Source organism: Euprymna scolopes, chromosome 5, assembly GCF_053919585.1.
Source record: "Euprymna scolopes isolate OS-2025 chromosome 5, ASM5391958v1, whole genome shotgun sequence".
Lineage (NCBI taxonomy): Eukaryota > Metazoa > Mollusca > Cephalopoda > Sepiida > Sepiolidae > Euprymna > Euprymna scolopes.
The window spans coordinates 29040134-29063978 of NC_136486.1; the positions used below are offsets into that span (position 1 = coordinate 29040134).

A 23845-nucleotide genomic window follows, 5' to 3' on the forward strand; every position below is an offset into this window, starting at 1 on the left:
GTGTGTGTAACAGAGCGCACATACATGCAAAATGACGTCACGGGTAAAGCAAAAGAATATAAAAAGGAGAAAGAGAATGTTAGAGAAGACGATCATATTAGAGACATGGATAACATTCGAGAGCCCGTTAGAGACGTGGGTAAAGTCACAGCTGTTGGAAGTCATAGCTGTCTCGCGTGGCGGGAGAATGAGGAAATAAATGTGATTACAACGGGGGAAAAAGAGAGTCGAAGTTCTTTCCTATTCTTTACCTACATCGCGACAAATGCTACAGTGTGTTGGGTAATGTTTCATACACATACATCCACACACACACACACACACACACACACACACACACACACATATATATATATATATATATATATATATAAATTATTATATAAAAATATAATACAGGATGTTTTAAAGTAATTTTGATAATGAATGATGCATACTTCTTTCTTCTTTTCCTTTTTTCTTTTTCTTCTCATTATTTTTATCATTATATGATTATTCTTACTTGAACCCATATTTTTCCAAGCCGAGGCATATTATGAATACGCTATTGCATTTTTGTATCTATCATCATACGTCATGTATTTCCGTTATGTTATATTAGTATATATATATATATATATATATGTAAATGGTAGTATATATATATATAAAAGTAAATTGTAGTTTGCTTATATATATATACATGTGCGCGTGTGTGTGTGTGTGTGTGTGTGTGTGTGTGCGCGTGTGCGTGTGTGTGCAATGTAACCTACAAAGGATCGTTTGGGTTTAATTCATGCCGGACACTTGTATCGATTTATATTTCACGTTTCCCCTTCAACTGTATTCCAATTAGAATCCTTGAATTTTCTGTAACTCATTTTGCACAAAAATCACTAAACCCTGCCTAAGCGTAACCTTAAGTTATGCAAGACAGGGACGTTCATCACTCTGAGATGTTATATCTACCTGCTTACCTCAGGTGGAGTAATGCTCTCAGATCTGGAGAGATACCGCCCAGAGAATTCTTTCTTGCCTTGACAAAGTGCAAGCATCGACATCACAATCTAGTGAGTGCTACATCTTGTCGACACGTAAACTGGAATTTGCAAGGCAGGAACCTCCATCTACTTCATGTATTATACATACCCGCTTAGTTGAATACACTCAGCACCTGGTATTCCAACATGGTCAAACGTCAGGCTCAACGTTGATCAGGACAATTTTTTGTCAGGCTCAACGTTGCTTAACGGCGATGTAACGAGAACCGGTGTGTGTCAACGTTATTTTGCCGTGTATATACTCTTCTTCACAACCTGATACATACTTCCTAGGGAAAGAGTTTCGGAATTTGTCTTGATCCTATCACATATAGCTGCTGAACGTAGATATATATCAATCACGAGGGAAGAAATATGTTCCTGTTCTAGTGCAGCACACACACTGAGTGGGTTCAACTGGCATTGTCTGGATATTAAATTCATAAACATTTCCAAGAAAGAAATTCATACAAGAAGGTGGATATATTTTTCATCTTAGACTAAACTTTTACCTGCATACATCGCTTGGTATTCCCAAACGGTTACTCATCTGGTACTGACCGGGCTCAAATTTGCTTAACTTCATTGATGCCGTATATATAACGCCCTTTTACGTAATCAAAGTTATCCCCCCTTCTATGATTATCGATCCTCTCACTGTATCGTTCAGTATAGGAATGGCAATTTCACTAATTCCTATCCTCAAGTAAGTTTCGGCCTTGATAAGTGGTTACACATCACTATAAACAATTGATAAACGCATTCGATTGCGAAAAATTAGATTTACATAATGATAAAGCCGGAAATAGCCTCGAACAATATATCTTCAACAGCATCAAATGTCTTTGAGCAAAACAGTTTTTTTTTACATTAATATGTGCTTTACTCGTCAGATACTATTTTTCTCATAAAATATTCAAATTAATAGTCCATTGTAGGTTCAGTAATTTTCTCATGTAGGTCATCGCACGGATGATGATAAGTGTGTTGTTTTATTTTGTGTCAGTTTTTCGACCAACTTCTCGAGAGTCGCGTGCACGCATGAGAAGACACGCCTTGTACATGTGTGCACACGTTTTCTGTGCAAGTGACCCCATCGAACGTTAGGTCATGAATATTTCGTGGCATCGCAATAATGCAATTAGCTCTTCTATCATTAATGAAATATTCATAACTTAACATTAGTGTTAGAATGTTTAGGCTTAAGGACTGCTCACTCAATGGTCAAAGAGTGCAATTCAACACACACACACACACCTGTATATATATATATATATATATATATATATATATATATATATATATATATATATATGTATATAATCTTTGACAATTTTTAACCTGCAAAATAATATTAAAAATGAATTTAAATTCTTAGTTCTTAATTGGAAAAATATTAATATAGTCGATTTGCTTTCATGAATTACCAATAGTCCTAGTGTTATTTCGGAGATGATCATCGAATATATATATATATATATATATATATATATATATATATATATATATATATTTCTTGTTTAATTTTTTACATGATAAACACAGTAAAGTAGCGTCTTCGCCTGAAAATTTCGTTTTATTTAGAAAATCGCCTATCTTTTATTTGTACGTTGATAATAATAATTTTTAAATTTTTTATTATTTTTAAAACAATAATTACTGTTTTAAAAATTATATATATATATTTTTTCTTGTTGAGCACTTTCAGTTGAATTAAAGTCGGTAAATTTAGCTCTTCTGCGCAGATCATTATATAATGATGAGATCACTCTGACAGACGTAAAAAAGCATTTAAAAATAAATGTTTAAATCCAACAGTATTACTCGCGGTTAACGGTAGCTGAATAGATTAGGTTCTTGCTGATGAAGCCAGAAATGGCTTCTGTCACCGGGTTCGAATCTATCGACTGGTGTTAATCGTGACACCCAGCACTGATGATTCCCGAAAGGATGAAACACTAGTGTCTGTAGGTATTTAATAATTATTATATTAAATGATTATACATACATACACAAACACACACACACGCACACACGCACACACGCACACACATATATATTCAGGGAAGTTTTGAGCGTTTTTTTTTTGGCACACAAAATATAAACTGTAATTTTTTATAACTTCCAACTCTTGCGCTCTGTTTGTGTGTTTGGGTTTACTTCAATTGTGAAGTCATGAAAACATCAGTTTTAAATTTTGAGAGTTTTCCACTGCGAGTGTCATATATAGGATTCATGTTTCCCGTTTTTATTCTGGTATAGCATTATCAACATACACTTTACGTTTAAGCTAACATGAAATTTGTTGCAATCCAGTCCCTCGTACTGAGGTATATCTGAAAGTGAAAAGAAAGGGAAAAATTTGTTAGCAATGGAAAAAATACGTTATGTTTCATCTGTGATTTAATTAAACAGTTTATATGCTTGTTAAGCGAATTCAGAATCTTGTACTTCTAAAACGCTAAAGATTCACACACACACACACACACACACACACACACACACACACACACACACACACATAAGTATATATATGTATACGGGCAGAAAGATCTGACGTTGCGCGGGATTTAATGGGGATCACTGCTACGTAAATTTTCACAATGTTTATAACGCCATATTATTTATATTATTTTAATTGGAATTCATTATTGAGATGAGTATTATTTATATTTATTTATTTATTACGGACTATTATTCTCATCTTTATTAGTTGTTATTTCACGACGTTTCGGCCCACTATTCCTCTGGCCTTCGTCATGTGGTAACCGCGACGGATAGGAACTTCGAATCTCTAAAATGCATTCTCAGCAATCACTGCCATCTGTGAGACGACAACAACTACAGATGGCAGTGATTGCTGAGAATGCAGTTAGGAGATTCGAAGTTCCTATCCGTCGCGGTTACCACCTGACAAAGGCCAGAGGGATAGTTGGCCGAAACGTCGTGAAATAACAACTAATAAAGATGAGAATAATAGTCCGCAATAAATAAATTCATATAGCCATATTATTTATTTTGTTTTTACTGTAGCTGCTCCGTTTGACACTGTAATGTAGTAGGAAGAGTCTGGAAGAATTATCCAATGAACAGCACGCTAATTATTTTCTGTGTGAATTTACTCAGGTCTATATAAACAAATAAGTCTCTATAGACTGGCTAAAAAAAGGATCGCTCCACTATAAGCAGAGGATTATAATGACTACCCAAGACCAAAGTTTGATGACAAATACTTTTTAAAATATGAGTGGTCTCAACAATGATAACAAGTGCGAACCACCTCACATCTAGTAATAAGGTTCTGCTAGGGGACGGCTACTATAAGATGCGACAAAATAAGTGTTTAGATATTTCTACTGGACGATCTGTATGATGTTGAATATCGAATGAAGCAGAAAATCTTGGAAACGTGTAGCAGAAAGAACAGTTGGATATAAGTAATGCACCAAACCCCATGACTATGCATCTCCTACAGCTAAGATACATTGAGAAACAGAGTTATCAAAGCTGACGTAGTGACATGGGCCCATAAAGAGGAAGATCCATGTTACTAGAAGATAGCAATCCCGATGATGCTGGCTACAACAAAGCTGAGAAGAATATGATAACGAAATACCAACGTCTTATATACGACATAAAATGAAGCTGAAAATTGGAATCTTAAGAATATCTCCATCATTCCAGTAATTACAGGGTTCATCAATTATTTGAAAAACTACCTAGAAAATATATCCGGTGAACCAGGTGCGAAGGAGATTCAAACAATTGCACTTAAAGGAACGGTTACAATTTTAAAGCAATCTATCAATAAGAATATATGAGATAGCAGCGTATTGTCTAGCATCGGCTAGGATGTCCCCATCCCCACCTTAACCATACTGATAAGAAAACTGAAAGAAAACGAGAGAAATAAGCTGGATTGTTGAGTAACTCTCTGAATTATGTGTAATGTTTTCTTTGAAAGAATTATGACAGTGGCTGTTCCTTGGTGATCTTCAAATGAAGATCACCAAGGAACAGACAGCATCGGTGGTAGAACAATCACAAACTCGCGTTTTGCTGATGATATAGACAGATTGGTAGGCTCAGAACAAGAACTGGAGAACCTGATCAGGCAACTAGACAGATCCTTCACAGCTTACGGTATGGAAATCAGGGCAAACAAAATAAAACTGATGACACGTAGTGGCAATGGAATCCAAACTGACATCACTGCTAATAGAGAGAAGCTTGAAACCATGAAGAATTTCAAGTACTTTGGAGCAATAGTTTCAGATGATGGGTTCAAACCTAAAATATAAGCCAGAAGAGCAATGACAGCTGAACATCATTTGGAAGGACAATGCAATCAATCTCAGTTCAAATATAAGACTCATGCGTTCTTTTGTCGACTGAGTTTTCCTATATGCTTGTGAAACATAGACCCTTACAGCAGAATTCGAGAAGTTTTAGGCCTCAGAAATGAGATGCTTCAGAAGACTGCTCAACATCTCTTACAAAACCCACATAACCAATGAGGAAGTAAAAAAACAGAGCAAGTCAAGCTATTGGTCCTTATGAAAATCTATTCACCACAATGAGGAGCCACGAACTAAAACGATTCAGCCATGTAATAAAAGGAAAGAGACTTGCCAAGACAGTGCTGCAGGGAACAGTCAGAGGAAGAAGAAAGAGAGGAAGACAGAAGAAGAGATGGGAAGACAACATAACAGAATGGACAGGATTGAAGCTGGTCGAGGCGGTCAAACGTGCGAAGAACAGGGAGTGGTGGAGAAGGCTGGTTGGAAAGTAATCGGTACCTCCCTAACGGCAACCGCCACGGGGCAGGTTAAGGTGCTATGTTATTTTTAAAGAGCTTCTGTCTCCATAAGTCACCAACAGGCGGGACACAGACTCCTAGAAGTCATTTAAAGGTGGGGCACATATATAAAAAGGTGAGTAACATAGAAATTCATGACTACTTCCGTTGTATTCCCCGGGGTATTTTATACTTATAATATAAGTTCTATACACGTTTGGAGATTCGAAGGTTGGCAAATTCTTGCAGCTCATAATGTAGTTTGAAAGATAGTAGGTACACGTTTGTCAAGGACATTTTTTGCGCGGGACAATATTTTGCATGAAACGAGTGACCGTAAAAAATCTGCCTTTGATCATTGGTGTACAAGAGTATTAATGTATTTTGAATTAACATTTTCATCGGTCTGCCATGCTTAAATTTGAAATATAATTTTTGTGTATCTGTCACACTTAACATTGAAATATAATTTGTTGTAGTCTGTCACTAATTTGAAACATTATTTTCAGCAGTCTGTCATGCTCAAGTTTAAAATAGCATTTTCCGTTGGTCTGTCATGCTTCAATTGAAATACCATTTTCTATGATATATCATTTTCAAGCGGTTGTCACGCTCGAGTTTCTTTTTATATCAATTTCGGTGATCTATCACGCTTGTTTGAAATATAATTTTCTGCAGTCTGTCTTGCTGAGGTGAAATCACGTTTACATCGCTAAAGTCGAAGAAAATATCGATGCATTTTTAAAAATGCGTGTTTTTCCTTTATATACGAAATGATTGCACATTGCTTATATTAGTTTGGCATAAAAATAGCATTTCCATTAATATAAGTGTTCTGCTTTTAAACGGAAAATATTTTCCTGTTGCTGAAACATTATGATTAGACATTTTTTTCTTTTAATTTTTATATGACGTGATTTTAGATAAAATGATGTGTTGCTGTTAAAATTTTTACCCATTTTTATTATATATACGTTTATCGGTCCCTTCATTCTATTCCTCGTGTCGCATCACTTGCAGGTCCGTTCTATGTAATCGTTGAATATTGTCACCACGGTTCGCTGAAGAACTTCCTGCGAATCCATCGTGAAACGATGTGCATCCGAACGCAGCGAACGCCAGACGACAATGCCGGCGAGACGAACCAACTCTCTTCCCGTGATTTGCTCTCATTTGCCTGGCAAGTGTGCAAAGGGATGCGATATCTCTGCCAAATGAAGGTAAGCACAAGCAAATAAAACCTACCCTACTCTATAAAGCACTGACTTTTAAGCTTTTATGCACCACAGACTAATACACGTCTAAGAAGGTCGCTAGCTGAACATAACCAAAATAAAATGCCTATTATAGGTTGTAATTATAAATAAAATTAATTTAGTATAAGAAATTAAATAGTATTAATTTAATTATCATTGTAATTATCAATTAAACGATTAGATACTTTTCCTCGGTGTAAATGTTTTCTGAATAAGAATTAGACATAACTAGTTAAGAAGGCAGGACAGCACAGATTTAAAAAAAAATAAAAACTAAACAGTAATTTATTTTAAAATGAAAAACAGCTCAGTTTCGACGTTTGACTCTTTTTTTTTACTCACGTTCACCCCTAACAAGGCAAATCGCCACTAGGAAATATAAGGGGCTACTATTTGGGACCATGCCGAGGAAAGATAAACAAAATATTGGTTTACATTACATTTAAACTTCTGCATATCAGTACAGTCAGGGAAGCAGATAGCAGAAAGAGAATTCCAAATTCTAGCTGTTCGAGGGATAAAACTATTAAAGTAAAAAGATTTCTGGCATTTAGGGACCTCAACAGTGAAAGGGTGAGATTTTGTTGCTAAGCGGGTTCGTCGGGGATATGTACGTCGAGGGGGCACAAGTGCAACGAGTTCATCAGATCACATGAACTAAAATATTTGTAAAACAGGCACAGAGATGCAGCAGAGTAGCGATAAGACGATGGGACTCTTAACTTGAAATTCTAATTAAAATTCATAGCATGCTTGCACACACACACACACACGCGCGCGCGCAAAATGTAATTCATTTCATGCGAACCACGTGCGATCCCCTCAACTGAAACTTTTGAAAGGAAACAAACAAACAAACAAACAAAAACACCGTTTAAGACCATATGGACGTTGATTTTCTAGTGACAAAAAAAGAGAAAAGAAAAAGAAAACACAAGTTGATTTCATGTCTGATTAAGACGTGTATCGTTAAAATTTGAGCTATTTTTATTTTAACTTTTTTAAAAATAAATTAATGTTCATTTAGAAAACATTTTGCGTTATCATTTCCAGGGATACTCGGGTTTGCCCGCTATCTGACATAAGCCATCGGAATATGCCGAGCGCCGCCGAACGCATCTTAAAAACGCTACGAAGCAGAAAGTAGAAACACTAGTGACATACAAATTACAAATTACAAATAAAAAAAAAATAGAAAAGCAATAAAACAAAATATAACAACAACAATCGATCGTAAATTTTATGAATGAATATTGTTTTAATTTTCGTTTTATAAATAAGTAGATACTTTTTTTCGTGTGATTAAAAACTAATAATTTTTTTTTTTGGAGTGTTAGACTTTAGAGTTTAGTGTTTAGAGTTTAGAGTTTGGAGTTAAGTGTTTAATGTTTAGTGTTTAGTGTAAGAGTTTAGGGTTTAAGACAGGGTTATGGGTTTAGGATTAGGGTTTAGGGTGTATGAGTAGGGTTTAGGATTTGGGGTTAGTTTCAGATGCGATCAGTTTGTTTTGTTGGCAGTAAACTACGACTTACTCAAGCGTCCGTGCTAACGTGTCAAAATAGTTAGATTAAATGCCGTGTGCTGCTCCATTATTTAAAATTAAGAAATAGAAAACATGTTTTTTTTTCTTTTATTTCAATTAATCCAAAGCCGGCCGTTCCGCTTGTTTTAGGCTAATTGCGTTTGTTGTCGCATTCTAATTGGCTTACTAACTTAACCAGCGCTCGGCATATTCCGGCGGCTAGCGTAAATTTCCGGCCCAGTCCGACATACATTTACGATAATCTTGCAACATGCACTAGTACCTTTTAATGTTTCATTAAATTAAAATTTAATTACATAGTTTTTTTAATTATTCATCAAATAATTGTGTAAATGATTTATTAGGTCATTAATTTAATTAATATAAAACTATTACTTGAAACCACTATTCTAATTATTGATTAAATTACTATGTTAATTACCACACGAAGAAAAGGGACACACCTACAATTGAAATAACAAGCTCAGTCTTGAGATGATTAAACGAAACAAACCATTTCCTATTTTCCTTCCATCCACAATTGAATCTGAATCAGTTTCTAAAACCGAACCCGCCTCTTAAAACAGTTTATAAAAAATGTCTTGTAAGATCGGAAGCTAGAATCTGATTATAAAATACCTAATCACTAAAAGATAACTCTCTCTCTCTCTTTCCTTATCTGTCTGTAATCTACGACACTTAGCTTGAACCAGCTTCATCCGAAAGAGGAAGTCTTAAAGCGATATCAAATTGACAAGCGGTCCTCAGTCGCACGCATATCCCCATGTTGTATATCTGTGCCTGTTTTACAAATATATTAATTAAATATGCCCTGATCAACTCGTTGCATTTTTGCCGCTTCGACGTACCCGCTTAGCGGTCCTGGATATGATCTTAAACTATATCCGATGGTGAGGCCCCAGCTTGAAGGCTTTGGGGAGTGTGGAGCAACCCCTTAATTGCCATTGCTCCCAGGTCCACTCTGACCCGGAGTGGTAGTATCTGTTAGGGTCTCAACTATTGGTTAAATAGAAACCGACTTGAAAAAAAAAATATTCTATCAAAACCTTTTCTTCAAAATCACTGGATTCGGCATTAAATAACCTGAAAAGGGTTGATATGCCGTAAAACAAAAACGACCAACCAACCTGCTTAGCAACACAATATTACTCTTTTATGTTGAGGCGCAATAATAATGCGCTGCTTCTCTGATGACTACATCATAGTTGTCTTCAATGATAATGTTAAATACTTTTCAAGACGTCCTCTTAAATAATAAAATTGCCTCTATATCACCCCATCATCACGTCCTCTAATAGCATTTTGTCATCGAACTGACAGAGAAATGAACACATTCAAGTGACCTTTGGACTTAGTAAGTTATGATAACTACTATTAAAAGATAGAGTCTATTAAAGTAGAATTGTGTTAAGACGATTGAATTATGTATATATTTATTTCTTTTGCAGTTGGTTCACCGAGATCTTGCCGCCAGGAATATCTTGGTTGCATCGGGGAATGTCATCAAAATATCAGACTTTGGATTGACACGTGATATCTATGAAGCTGATGCTTATATGAAGAAAAGCAAGGTAAGTAATAAAGCGATCAATCTAAGAATGTATATCGATCTCATCGACATGCACGTGTATTTACACAACATACTCTGGTGCTAACAGATCAGGCTGTCTAAAGGTGCCGGCTTTCTAACCTAAAATGCACAAAACATTTTATTGTCTTTTTTTATCCCTATCAAAACTCAATCATGTCTGCAAAGCTCCCCCACCCAAGAAAAACAATAATTTTTCTTTACAAAACAGCCAAACCAAACACAATGAATAAATAATTGCTGACATACGGAGACGAAGACGAATGTGGATGCTTTTTTTTGTGTCTCTTAATAACGTTCATCCAGCCCTTAAGTTTACGGTAGATAAGGAAACGAATTCTACTCTTCCGTTCTTAGATGTACTTGTGTCTAAGACATCTTCGTGTTTTCTTACTTCGGTTTATCGTAAACCAGCCTTTACGGTTCTCTATACTCGTTGGGACTCTTTTTGCCCTATCAACCAAAAATATAATTTGATTAAGACATTAACACATAGGGCCTTAATGATTTGTTCCAGGGTTAATCTGGATGATGAGTTGAAATTTATTACAAGGACCCTATTTAATAATGGTTACCCATTAGATATTGTTAAAACTGTTATTAATAAGAAGGTTCCCAATTTCTATAAACTTAAAGTAATTACGGTTAATAGATGTCCTGTCTACCTACGTTTACCTTGGCTGGGCAACATTGGTGACCGTTTTGCCAAGCAAATTTCTGTGTCTGTACAACGGTGTTATTTTGCATCTAATCCTCGTGTTGTTTTTTCAACCAGGCCTATGTTGCCGTCTATTCGCAAAGATGTTCTTCCCTCCCCCCCATAATAATTATCTTATTTATTTATTTAAATGTAGTTGCAGTGCGCACTATGTTGGGCGAACATCACAAAGATTAGATTTTCGTTTGAAACAGCATGTGCCTTCGAAAATTCGTTATGCAAATTTCTCGCCGTCGGATGTTTTGAATAATACGTATGGTTCTGCGATTTGCGACCACCTTATAAATAACCATGCGTGTGCCACGAATTTCAGTGTCGACATGTTCACTATTTTGAGCAGGTCGCACTCTCCATATCATTTAAAAATTCTAGAGATTATTTATATTAAGTCGATGAGACCTTCTCTTTGCAAGCAAAAAGAAAATCTTCTCGGACTTAATTTGGTCTCTATGTAATTTTGTTTCCCCTGTTTATTTTTGATATTTTTTTTCTCCTTTCCCTTGCCATATTCATGACTTTGTTTATTTATTTTTTTAATCGTATTGTCCTGGATCGAAACCGGGTTAGCTGGCCTTTATTTTAATTTTTTATTTTTTAAATAATCATTATGTATATTGGTCTATATGTATCCATCATTAAATTCTGTACACCTCGAAAGATTTTCAAATATATATATATATATATATATATATATATATATATATATATATATATATATATATATATATAACTACTTCATTTACTCACATAAACCTAATATACGAAAGTATAGATTTATGCGTAAACTTTAAGTATTTACTTCAAAAGTGCTCAATACGTAGGTAGAGCTAGTTAGTAATATATATATATATATATATATATATATATTAGCAGGGAGATCCGACGTTGCTCGGCATTGAATGGGGACTGACGAATGTTTCACACTTCCAATACGTTTATTGTCATCAAAATCGATTAAATGACACATTTTTCAATCAAATCGATAATTACCTGCTCTTGTCGGAGACCTACCGCGGTACACCGAGAGAAAGCTTTACATACCTCTCTGCAACGACTTAATCCACAATACATTGTCGTCTACATTGCAGTATAGAGAACCTACGATTGATTTTATAAAATATGTATATAATTAATTCCTTCAAATAAAGTTTAAAATGCAAAAGTCAAGTACTATGGTTCGATTGTGCTCTAAACAGAAACATTGATTTCGAACGCGTCTCTGTCTTACCAAAGAACTTACTATTGATTTTATATGCCGGGCACTTCTGATTATGCATTGATAAAACTTCTCAAATGCACTTATGATGTTAGGTTGTATAAGGGTGTTAACTTTGATCAAATCAGACTGTTCTTTCTATTGCTTTTTAAGGCATATCAATCGTTTTTGAGTTATTTAATACCGACACTGGTCATTTTGCTAAGAGTTTTATGCTTTGGGCTCTTTATAGCTTCAAATATTTATCCATAGTGTTTAGTTTGGTTGTTTTGTTTTACCACGTGTCAATCTGATGTGTGCCACGAATATATCGTTCGAAGTAGCTGGTTGAGTTTTGCTACACTTCGGAATAATGATCTGGTATGTCACCTTAATTAATGAGTGGTCGTGATCGAAACTGGTATATCCTAGCGTCTGGGTGAGGCCCCGTGTTTTGACAAGCTTCTGGGTTTGACCTTTACTCCTGCTCTGAAATCGAACACGTACATCAAGTCTGTTGCCAAGGTCGCTGGAAAGATGGTGGGATCCTTCTACCGCTCCAGAAGATATCTCACTACTGATGCAATTCTCTATCTATATAAAAGCCAAGTACGTCCAAGGATGGAATACTGTTGCCATATCTGGACAGGAGCTGCTAAAAACAGTCTATCCTGCCTTGACAGAGTACAAAATAGACTTCGTGGCTTAGTGGGGGATGCCCTTTTCTCTACCCTGCAACCTCTCTCCCACAGAAGAGACGTTGCGAGCCTATCCTTGTTTTATCGTTATTTCCATGGAAGGTGCTCGTCTGAATTCCAATCTCTGGCCCCCCCCTCGCCAATCTTTTCACGAAAAACACCCGTCTAGCTGAATCCACTGTGAAAAATTTCCCTCCACTCTTTATCTGTGCCTTAATCAAAACGTGGATTCCATGAACAAAGCTTCTTTCTTATAACTGCACGCCTGTGAAACTCTGTTCCTCTGCCTGCTTCCCACCTGACTACAACTTGGATGTCTTCAAGTCAAACGTTAACAAATTCCTAATGAACCGCCCCCTTAAGTAAACACTTCATCAAATCTCCACACTAACGTAATGTACTTTAATAACCGTTATCCCTGAGTGGCTTCCGGACCTTGATAAGTGGTGATCACTATGTAAAAGAAAAAAAAAGGTTGCGTATCTTTCGATTTTTTAAATCTCTAACTGGCTCTACCAGTCGATATTTAAGGCTTATCTACCCAATCATAATCTCGTAAGGGGGAAGGGCCCGAATGTACATTTAGGGCCATTTAATGCTTAATCCAATAATGTTGGTAAATATATATTCAAATATTTATGCGTTGTTAATTTATTTTATTGCGGACTATCATCCTCATCTTTTTTAGTTGTTGTTGTTTCATGACGTTTCGGCCAACTATTCCTCTGGCCTTCTCAGGTGGTAACCGCGACGAGACAGGAACTCCGAATCTTCTAACTGCATTCTCAGCCATCCATAATTGTTGTCGTCTTACCACGTTTTGGCCAAGTAAGCTTCTTGCCGGCCTTGGGTAGGATTGAAACCGCTATTTGCAGACAATGCTCAACTGAAACTGTAGGGATTCAACGTCTCTATCAACTGTGCCACGGGCACGCGAAGGGTCGATTAAGGTTGGATTTTTTTATCTTATAAATCCACGTTTATTTATTATCTGATCTTCCATGGTCGGGTCCGTACCGAATTGTATATATGTTATTTTAATTAGAATTCATTATTGAGATGACTATTATTTATTAATTTATTTTATTGCGGACTAGCATCGTCATCTTTCTAAGATGTTGTTGACTACTGAAAAAGATGAGAATAATAGTCCGCAATAAAAATTAATTAATAAATAAAACTCATCGCAACAAATTTCAATTAAATAATATATATTTATCCGTTGTGTTTGTTTTAGTTGTTTTTAAGAAGAAAATTGTTACTTCCGTTTTTTGTATTGCAAAACATGATTCGGCTTTGCAAAGGTAAAAAAAACAAACAACAAAAAAAAAAACAATGGCATCAATGTTCAGTGCATTTTAAGTGAGGAAGCCGATATCATCAGACAGTCTGATCTGGTATCACCAGATATTGAAATTGTAAAATACTAAATAACATATGATGTCTATGTCATGCATTATGCATATTTTGTACGCACTGTATTATAAGAAGTAAAATACGTTTATTTATAGTTGACAAGTTGTCACGAAAAATCAAACAACGTTTCGTTGCGAGGCAACGCTTTGGGTAAAACATTCTTGACTTTGAAAAATGTCATTCTCAGGATGTTATTACAACATAAAATAAGAAATTTTAGCCGAGTCGAATAGTGCTAGATAAATAATAAAAAAAAGAGACTAAGATACTACAGCACTGATTGGTCAATCAATCTTCCATATTAGCAGAGAGAGAGAGAGAGAGAGAGATAGAGAGAGAGAGAAAGAGAGAAAGAGAGAAAGAAAGATAGAGAGGTGAGAGAGAGGGAAAAAGAGAATAGAAAAGAGAGATATAAGAGAGAGAGAGAGAGAGAGAGAGAGAGAGAGAGAGAGAGAGAGAGAGAGGAAACGAAGGGGGAGAGATACGGAGAGACATTTTGAACTTGTCGGCTGTTAGGTTCAACTCTGTTTTGTACAGCATAATAGTATTTTTTTTTAATTGCAACATTTATGAAAACTAGGTGCCTATAAAAATTTGTGATCTATGAAAATTCCTCAGTTTATTAAAGAAAATCATGTACATTCCAGGGAATAAATAAGAACTGGAAACCTGTATGATACATATGTCCCCAATGCCGCAGGGTCTCTAAAATAATAATTAAAAAACATAAGAATGTATGATGCAACTAACCCGGTCAGTAAAGATGGTTTATATAATATAATAAACTAATATTATCTATACACTTCTATATGGTACTAGTTCTTCAGAATTGTCAATGCTTCCTTGTCTCATCTCGTCACACTTGTTCGTTTAGTAGTTTTCAGCAATTCGCTGATCCGATACCTCACTATAATCGATGCCTCCGTTCATTTTCAAGAGGCAATAGACACCCCTGTAGGGGTTGCTGTGCGTGTAATTGTGAGGCAAAGTTTTGCAATAACCAACCACACCTTTCCCAAATTGGCACTGCTTAGGTTCAATGGTAAAAAGAGGCCCAACACTGACTGAAAACAATGTCATGATAAGCGGGGAGCACATACAACACCTGTAATTTACAAATGGTCACCTATTTTGATACTGGCAAGGTTCAACGTTGCTTAACTTCAGTGATCTGACGGGAACCGGTGTGTCAACGTAATTCCACTATACCATTAAACTCGACAGGGTGATATGCAGCTAGAAGGATAAAGGAGCAAATCTACTTTGTTTTCAGGATTGAGTTATGTTTCAAAATCAAGTTTGATATAAGAAAACAAGTCACTGAATTACTTCATGAAATAAAAAGTCTATTTACAACAAAAAAATTGTTTACAAAAATGATTTACTTAATCTTTTTAAAAAGAGAGTCACCACATAATAAGGCCAGAAAGCAACTTGAGGCTAATGAACTTACGATGGTCATCGAGACAACAATGCAGTAATCGTTAGTGGTGGAAATTGATTATTTAAGAGGGCGGTTCAACAAGAATTTGTTTACTTTGGACTTGAAGACGATCATATTTTACCTAACTCGAAAGCGGGCGAGCGAAACAGCGTTCTACAGGCAAACAGTTCCAGGAAAGAAACTTTGTTCATGAAATTTACGTTTAGATTTAAGCACAAATAGAGAGTGGGGTAACTGTTTATAGTAGTCATAGCTAGACGCGTTATTTTTACGAAAGTCTGTCTGGGGAGTATAGATTGAAGCTCAGACAAGCACTTGCCATAAGCAGAGACAGTTTTGAAGCTTTTCTTTTGCTGGAAAGACTTTACAGGTTTCGAAGTTTGTTTTAAATATTGACAAATTATATTCGTTAGGATGATTTTCCGTTTCTTAGAAAACACGTCATCTATTTTCTTGAATTATTCATGAAATTCTATGATATTATCTTTAAATTACTTGCTATTCTCTCGCGCATCATTAAAACAACGTTACCTGGACTCTGGGCTACGCCTGGTAGGGTAAACTAGTAATTTATAAAAGTACTGAAAATTTAACTGAAAATCAGATCGGTTAAATATAAGCAACTCAGTAAGTGTCTATCACTTTTACCCTCTCTCGTCATCTACAGACTTTTTCGCTTTTATTTCATAGTGTTTCTGTCACTATCACGCCCCATTCTTTCTTTCTTTCTACATTTTTATTTCTTCCCCACCGTTTTTCAGTTTATTAACAATCCTATGTAATAAAAGAAAAGAAGAAAAAAAAAGCTAAAAGAATCCATGGTAAACAAAAGAGAATAAAACTACTTGTATTAGATGCCATTAAAACGGTGGTCAAGGGAGAGAGAAAGATATAGAGAGAGATGATGAATTTTAGCGGTCCGGGATTACTATTTTCCATAATTAACTAGCTTTACAAACTTTTTTTATTACATTTTCACCCCAAACAAGGCGCATTGCCACTTTGTGTAGGGGGCTACTATCAGGGGCAGCAACTACTGGGGCACTTATGTTGGGATTTGGGCAGCAAGTACTATCTTTCAAACCAATATGAACCAAATGGATGTCCAAACGGGGCACAAATATTTTTAATATATATTTTTATGAACGTGAGAAAATTTAAAGAAATCACAACCAGGGGAATTGATTGCGAGGAAATGTTTGCTTTTAGCGTTGCTTATCATTTCACTGTGAAGCCCCATCCATCAGTCGAAAGTGACTGTTTTGTTAAGACGACTTATGAGCATCCTTGGCGCAGTAAAACAAAATGGGAGGAGTGTGCTTGTTTGGCTAAAAATAAAACAAACCAGGAGCACCCACTGTTTTTTTCCCACGTTCATTTCGTCAACTGACACTCAACTCAGTGGAACCGGAAATATAGGGTTCTTTTATTTTCTCAGACCCAAACAAACAACGATCCTGGTGCTTTTTCCTTTTTTTTTTTTAATGGTAACAAAGCCAAGCAAGAATCAAATTTCGCATTCCCGCGTTGCAGTCTCAGAGTTTGCTCGTATTCAGAAAGTTTATTGACTTTCTGTTATTGTATTTTAGAGACGTTCAAAATTAAGCTTGGCAGTATCTGGGGTCAAGTTGAGTCAGGTGAAAAGAGGAACGAGTGAAAAGAAGGAAAGAAACTCATTTGAACTTAAATATTGACATCATTAGTGTTTGATCTACGAAAATAATTAAAACTTATTTAGATTGCAAACACACGCACAAACACACAAACACACACAAACACATACACACACAAACACGCACACAAACACCCACCCACACCCACACAAACACGCACACAAACACCCACCCAGACCCACACATACACACACACACGCGCAAACACACACACATACTAATAAACGAATTTTCTTTTATATAGTAGATTGTATTATTTACTCATTAGTAGTCGCAAGCCATCATCAAAAAAATGCTCTTAAAGAACAACTTGTGGTCTTCTCTGGAGTCTGATTGACAATAAATCTCCACCTATTTCGATAATCTTTGCAAAAATAATTGCGTCATCGCAACAGCCGCTTACTTTTGATTTCTCATAGGCTGCGATCATTGGTCTTCACTAGGGTTTGAGTGGCAATAAACCTTCCCAAGGTCCCAGTCAGCCAACGGACGTCTGGCTAGTGCTTTCTCTCCACGGCCTTTCCATCCTCCTTGACCCTCCTCTTTATTTGGTGTGGTGTAAAACACAAAATTATTATTATTATTATTATTATTATTATTATTATTATTATTATTATTATTATTATTATTATTATTATTATCTTCCATCTCATTTTCCCTTATTATTACTTTATTATTCTTGACATTATGGATATCGCTCGTGTTTTTAACTTACTTAAAAGTGTTTGGTAGAATGCTCAGATAATAGTACTTATTACTCGATAAGGGATGGAAACGTGTTAGCCATGTTTAATTCCTAACAGCATCTCAGGAAGATACCAGCCTATATCTGTGGATCAGACAGTTGGGGAATGCCCTCACTACTACTGGCATAGAAACTACCATTCTGGGGCCCTTCTTTCCGGCCCAGAATCATATTTACGCCAGTAGGAAACACTCAATCACCTGAGAACAAGAATAGGACTACGAAAATTTGCTATAACCAGATGGGGCTACAACACTGACCAAACCCTATACGAATGAGACATCTGTCTTAGATCCCTGAAGTTAAACAGCGTTGAGCATGGTCAGTACTAAAATAGGATGAACGTTTTGGAATAGCAGGCGCTCTATGTAGGAGGACGTCGACGTCTTGCAAGAGTTGCAAAAACCTAATGCTATCATCTCCACTAGCGGTGATTTACATTCGACTGGGAATCTGTTTGTGAATTTCATACTCCCATGAAACGTTCTCCGTCAAAGAAAGCTGGTTGATCCCGTCTAGGGTGTGTGTCGCTACAGTAAATGCAGACAAGAGTATCTTACTATACAGCACTGCGCTGTCTATCCTCTACTGGTTAACTGGTGCAATTTGAAAGGTCTGTCAGAATACAGCAATAATAAACGCGGGAAACTGGTGTATGACCACGTGCTTAAAAAGACACGCAAAAGAAGACATACATAATGCAGATTCGGACTTATCTCATTTTCCGAGCTATTTTTTTTTTTAGATTATCGATCGACAATAATTAACTTATTTTTAATTCTCAGTCTTCTAAATCTAAACGTTTGTTGATAAATTTGTTTCGTTCCTTTTTCTCGTTCCATTTTTATATATAACCAATTTCGTTCCTTTTTCTCGTTCCATCTTATATATAACCAATTTTATTTTATATATAAACAATTTTAATTTATGAAAAGATGTTGAGGTAAATCTAGACATGTATTACATGCTATAAAGACTTTCAAATGTGATTTATTAGCAAATCAACCGACTATTTTAAAGAACTACCTACAAAGATGCGAACTACATTCGATGAAATATTTTATGGCGATCACCTCAGACAAAGTATATATATATATATATATATATATATTAATTTTATTTATACAAACATTAATGGCTACATATGTGCATACATGTTTCTGTAATCACCCACGTCGGGGGATTACGTCTTCAGGCCAAGAACCACCTTCAAAAGACTTTTGAAGGTGGTTCTTGGCCTGAAGACGTAATCCCCCGACGTGGGTGATTACAGAAACATGTATGCACATATGTAGCCATTAATGTTTGTATAAATAAAATTAATATACCTGCTCTGTTCACTCATTGAGCACTATTTTGGTAGACACGTGTTGTTTCATTGGATTTACTTCTAGGAAACTAAACTCTACTGGCTATATATATATATATATATATATATATATATATATATTATTTTTTACTATAATAATTAAATACCTACACACACTAGTGTTTCATCCTTTCGGGAATCTTTAGTGCAGGGTGTCACGATTAATACCAGTCGAACGATTGGAACCCCGCATCACGAGACATCTCTGGCTCGACTAACGAAAACCTAATCCATTCGGCTACCATTAACCGCGTTAAATAACGTCGAATTTAAACATTTTAATTTTATATGTTCATTTACGTCAGTCAGAGAGCGATCTAATCGTTATACGATGATCTATGCATAAGAGCTAAATTGACCGACTTTAATTCAACTGAAAGTGCTCAACGATAAGAAACGAATTTCTTAAAGGGGCTGTCATATATATATATATATATATATATATATATATATATATATATATATATATATATATACTCCCAATCAAAACTTCAGACTACTTGAAAATGTTTTTAAAGGGTAGATTTTAAACTCACGCCACTCAACGTTAATAATACTACAATCCAAAAGGTTATGGAAAAAGATACACTCCAAACATTTAATTCGTAAAGAAACTACTTTTCATCGCAAGTCACGACCCGATTGAGGAACGGGTCGTTATGGCGCGTTTTTTTTCTTGGTTATAGTTCAATTGATTCACACCCGTTTATCAAGTTTTGTTGTCTTTTCAATATATTCGAAGTGGTTGGAATCACTCACAAACACACGGTTTCTCTGTATTACAGCTCTTCAGTATAATTAGAGGAACAATCTTATTAACCTGGGTTCGAAATTCCACCGTCTGGACAAAACACTGTATACATAACCTTTAGGCCATTTAGCTGCTAAGGTAGATGAAATGAAAACTATAAACATTGGAAAACGCCAACAGCTCCATTAGATTATACAAAAAACATTACCAATAGATATTATTAAAAAAAAACTTAAAATAAACTTCCACAGGTAGATTTCATATTGTTATGCGGTTAAATGGTAATAAAACGAAAAGAACACATGACTTTTAGAAACAAACATGTATTCACATATATTACAGGCAAAGCGAGTTGAGCAATACCATTCCTCAACGGTAGGACGTTTGCACTCGACCTCCTTGTTCGCGTGCCAATATCTGACTCTGAGTGGATTAAAGACAATAAATGTAACGAAAATCATTTTAATTAATATCATTCATTCATAAAATGTAGAACATAAAATAATTACGGTATTATGGGCCGAGTACAAAAGGACATAGTTTTTTTCATTCAATTCCTGAAAACGTCGTTTCTCACTGATAGTTTAAAATTAAACCAGTTGGACAAATCTTTAAACGCTTTTTTTAAAAAAAATAAATTAAATATTCATTTTATTTTCTATATTAGATTTGAAATGGTATATATTGACGTTCATTGACGCATTATTAATATCTCTTTACAGCAGAAAATCTGGTTGATTTTAAAGTAAGTTTTATTGCTTTTTACTTCTGATTGCTTCATGAGATGTGCGCTTGGTTCATGGAATGTGCGCACCATTGAAGTAATAATTAATAAATAACTATTAATCATTTAGCATAGCTTTATTAACATAACCATTTATTAACAACATTTTCTGTAGATCCAATGAAAATAATCAAATATAACATTTTTGCTATAACACTTATAATAACTATTTAATAACAATTTAACTATTTTATATAACACTATTAAAACAACTATTTTACACTTATTAACAATTGCGATAAATACTATTAAAATAACTGTTTAATAACTTATAATTATGAGGTTGATGGTGGCTAAATGGTTAACGACACGTGCTGACAACTTAAAAAAATTTTTTTTATTCATTTTTCACCCCAGACAAGGCACAGTGCCACTTTGAAGCAGGGGGCTACTATCAGGGACTTAATTTGCAGGGTCATTATGAAGGGAGATGAGTAGAAAGATGTTTGTTCACATTACACTTGAACTTCTGCATATCAGTACAGTTGGGAAAGCAGAATCCCGGAAGGGAGTTCCAAAGACCTTCCGTTCTGGGGAAGAAACTATTGGAGTAAAAGGCTTTCTTGCACCTAGGGATCTCTACTTTAAAGGGATGAGACTTACTAGCTTGTCGGGTTTGTCGGGGGTAGTTACGTCGAGGAGGTACAAGTGTTTGCAGTTCGTCAGAGCATTAACCATTAAAGTATTTGTAGAACAGGCAGAGGGATTCAACATCTCGTCGATGGGACAGAGGCTGAAGCCTAGATGACAGTTCAGGACCTATCAGGTTGGCAACTCTCTTTTGAACCCTGTCCAGGAGCGAGAGACAAGCAGCAGATGCCCCAGCCCAGATGTGACAAGAGTACTCCATACATGGGCGAATGGTAGCCTTATAGAGGTACAGGATACTTTCAGGCGTAAGTATTTTTCTAGCACGGTAGAGGGAGCCAACATTCCTTGCAGCAGCCTTGGCAATGCTCTCAATGTATCTATTCCAGTTCATATTCCCTGTAAACGTTAGGCCGAGGAGTTTAAACGAAGTACTTTCAGACAATGTGCTCTTGGCCATTGCTATTGGTGGTAGAGAAGGTTTCTTGTAGTTATTGAAAGAAACAAGCTTAGTCTTAGCAGCATTGAATGTGATCATCCATTTTTGTCCCTATTCCACTACAGATTAGAGGTCATCCTCTAGTGTTTCTGCCATTTCCTTGGATATGTGTTCATTTGTTTCCCCTTATTTTGACAGAAACACCTTCATCAAACCAGCACCTTGTACCGGAAGAGGAGATAAATAAAATAATAAGTAATCATATTATGTAATGATATTATAACTTAATGATATGTGCCAGGTTCATTAAGGTGTAGGCTGTCGAACAACCTTCTTATATCAAAACAAATCGCGACATAATCACAAACACAACTGAGGCAAATAGCACACAAGATTCGTGCAGAATCTTTCGAAAAATTATGTCTTTTATACAAACCTTATCAGCGTGTCTCGCGTTCAATGAAAGTAAATAAACTGGATTCATTGCGTTTTATTTTGTATTATTGTATTATTTAAGTTTCGATTGTTCAGGTGTTTTTATGTATTTCATTTGGTTTATTATGTAATTCTTACGGCTGTTCTATTAATAGTCGTCCTAGATATGACCTTAAACTATATCTGATTGTGAGGCACCAGCTCGCGGGCTGTGGGGAGTATTGAGCCCCCCTTTAACTGCCATTGCTCTCAAGTCCACTCTGACCCGGAGTGGTAGTACCTGTTTGTGATCCAGTTATGGGTTAAATATAAAATGGCTTAAAACAAAAACATATTTTATTAAATTTTTCTTCAAAATCACTGGATTCGGCATTAAATAATCTGAAAAGGGTTGATATGCCGTAAAACAAAAACAACTCAAATCTATTAATAGTCAAGATTGACTGCTCTTTTTAACTTCCAGTTTCTGCTGTCTATTTGGCAGAATTATTATTACAAAGTCACGGGTACTAGAAAGCCATTCTTAACACGAAATATTGGAACGTTCACGTTATCCGAAGGTAAAATAATTATTAATCAGAAGGGACCGTATCTTGTTTGTTACCGTAGCCCCGTCTAGGGTGCAGAAACTGGTAGCGAAAACAAGCAACCAATCTTAGCTATAATTATTTTTCTTTGTGTAAATAAATTGAATCCGAAACATGTGTTTTGTATTGCTATATCACTTATTACAATTACGTTGCCACATTTTTGATAAGGATTGAAGATTCAAGAGCCGGGCCGTTTTGTTGTGTCGATGTTTTTGAAACTCTACTTCAAATTGGTACTTGTCATGTATTGGTATTCTTCAGATTTCAGTACTTAGTATTGGCGAATATTGGCGGAGATTATCCGGAATCAAACGAAGAAATGATTTGAAATAAAATGTCTTTCTTTTTGTTTCTTTTCGAGGAAGTTATTTCACTTATTTATATAAAAAATCTTATCCCAACTATAAGCTAACTCCAACCATTCGCATGATTAGTGTCGCCTGCCCTTTTTCAGTATTATCCGTCGATAACTAGGACTGGCGCCCTAAATATTGGATACGCATTCATTAGCAGCAGCTTTAAATCTGATTAGTGTTCAATTCTGTTCTTTTCGTTGAGGAACTATTTTTAAGTGTTGCAAATCATTTAAGTCTAAATCCTCATTGAAGGTTAAAGAATAAATAGCCATTGCAAAATTGGATCTTTTTCAATCATTTTTCCCTAGGAAAAAAGGTGACATTAATGATGATGTTTGCATCAACCGGAAGTCAGACTTATCAAACCAGCAAATACAACAAAACCGCTTTGTCATACAAATTCTGTAAACGCTCAAAAGAAAATGTGAAGATTAACCGAT

The 23845-nt window shown here is 35.6% G+C and overlaps 1 protein-coding gene across 4 annotated transcripts in view; it reads left to right on the top strand.

Annotated features, from left to right (window-relative positions):
• Nucleotides 1–23845, top strand: part of LOC145276756 (proto-oncogene tyrosine-protein kinase receptor Ret-like) — a 343334-nt gene that overhangs the window by 268218 nt on the left and 51271 nt on the right. For all 4 annotated transcript variants that reach the window (XM_080128000.1, XM_080128001.1, XM_080128002.1 and 1 more), the window contains exons 12-13: nucleotides 6838–7037; nucleotides 10065–10187. In XM_080128000.1, coding sequence (XP_079984126.1) covers nucleotides 6838–7037; nucleotides 10065–10187 — 323 coding nt within the window. The remainder of the gene's footprint in view (nucleotides 1–6837; nucleotides 7038–10064; nucleotides 10188–23845) is intronic.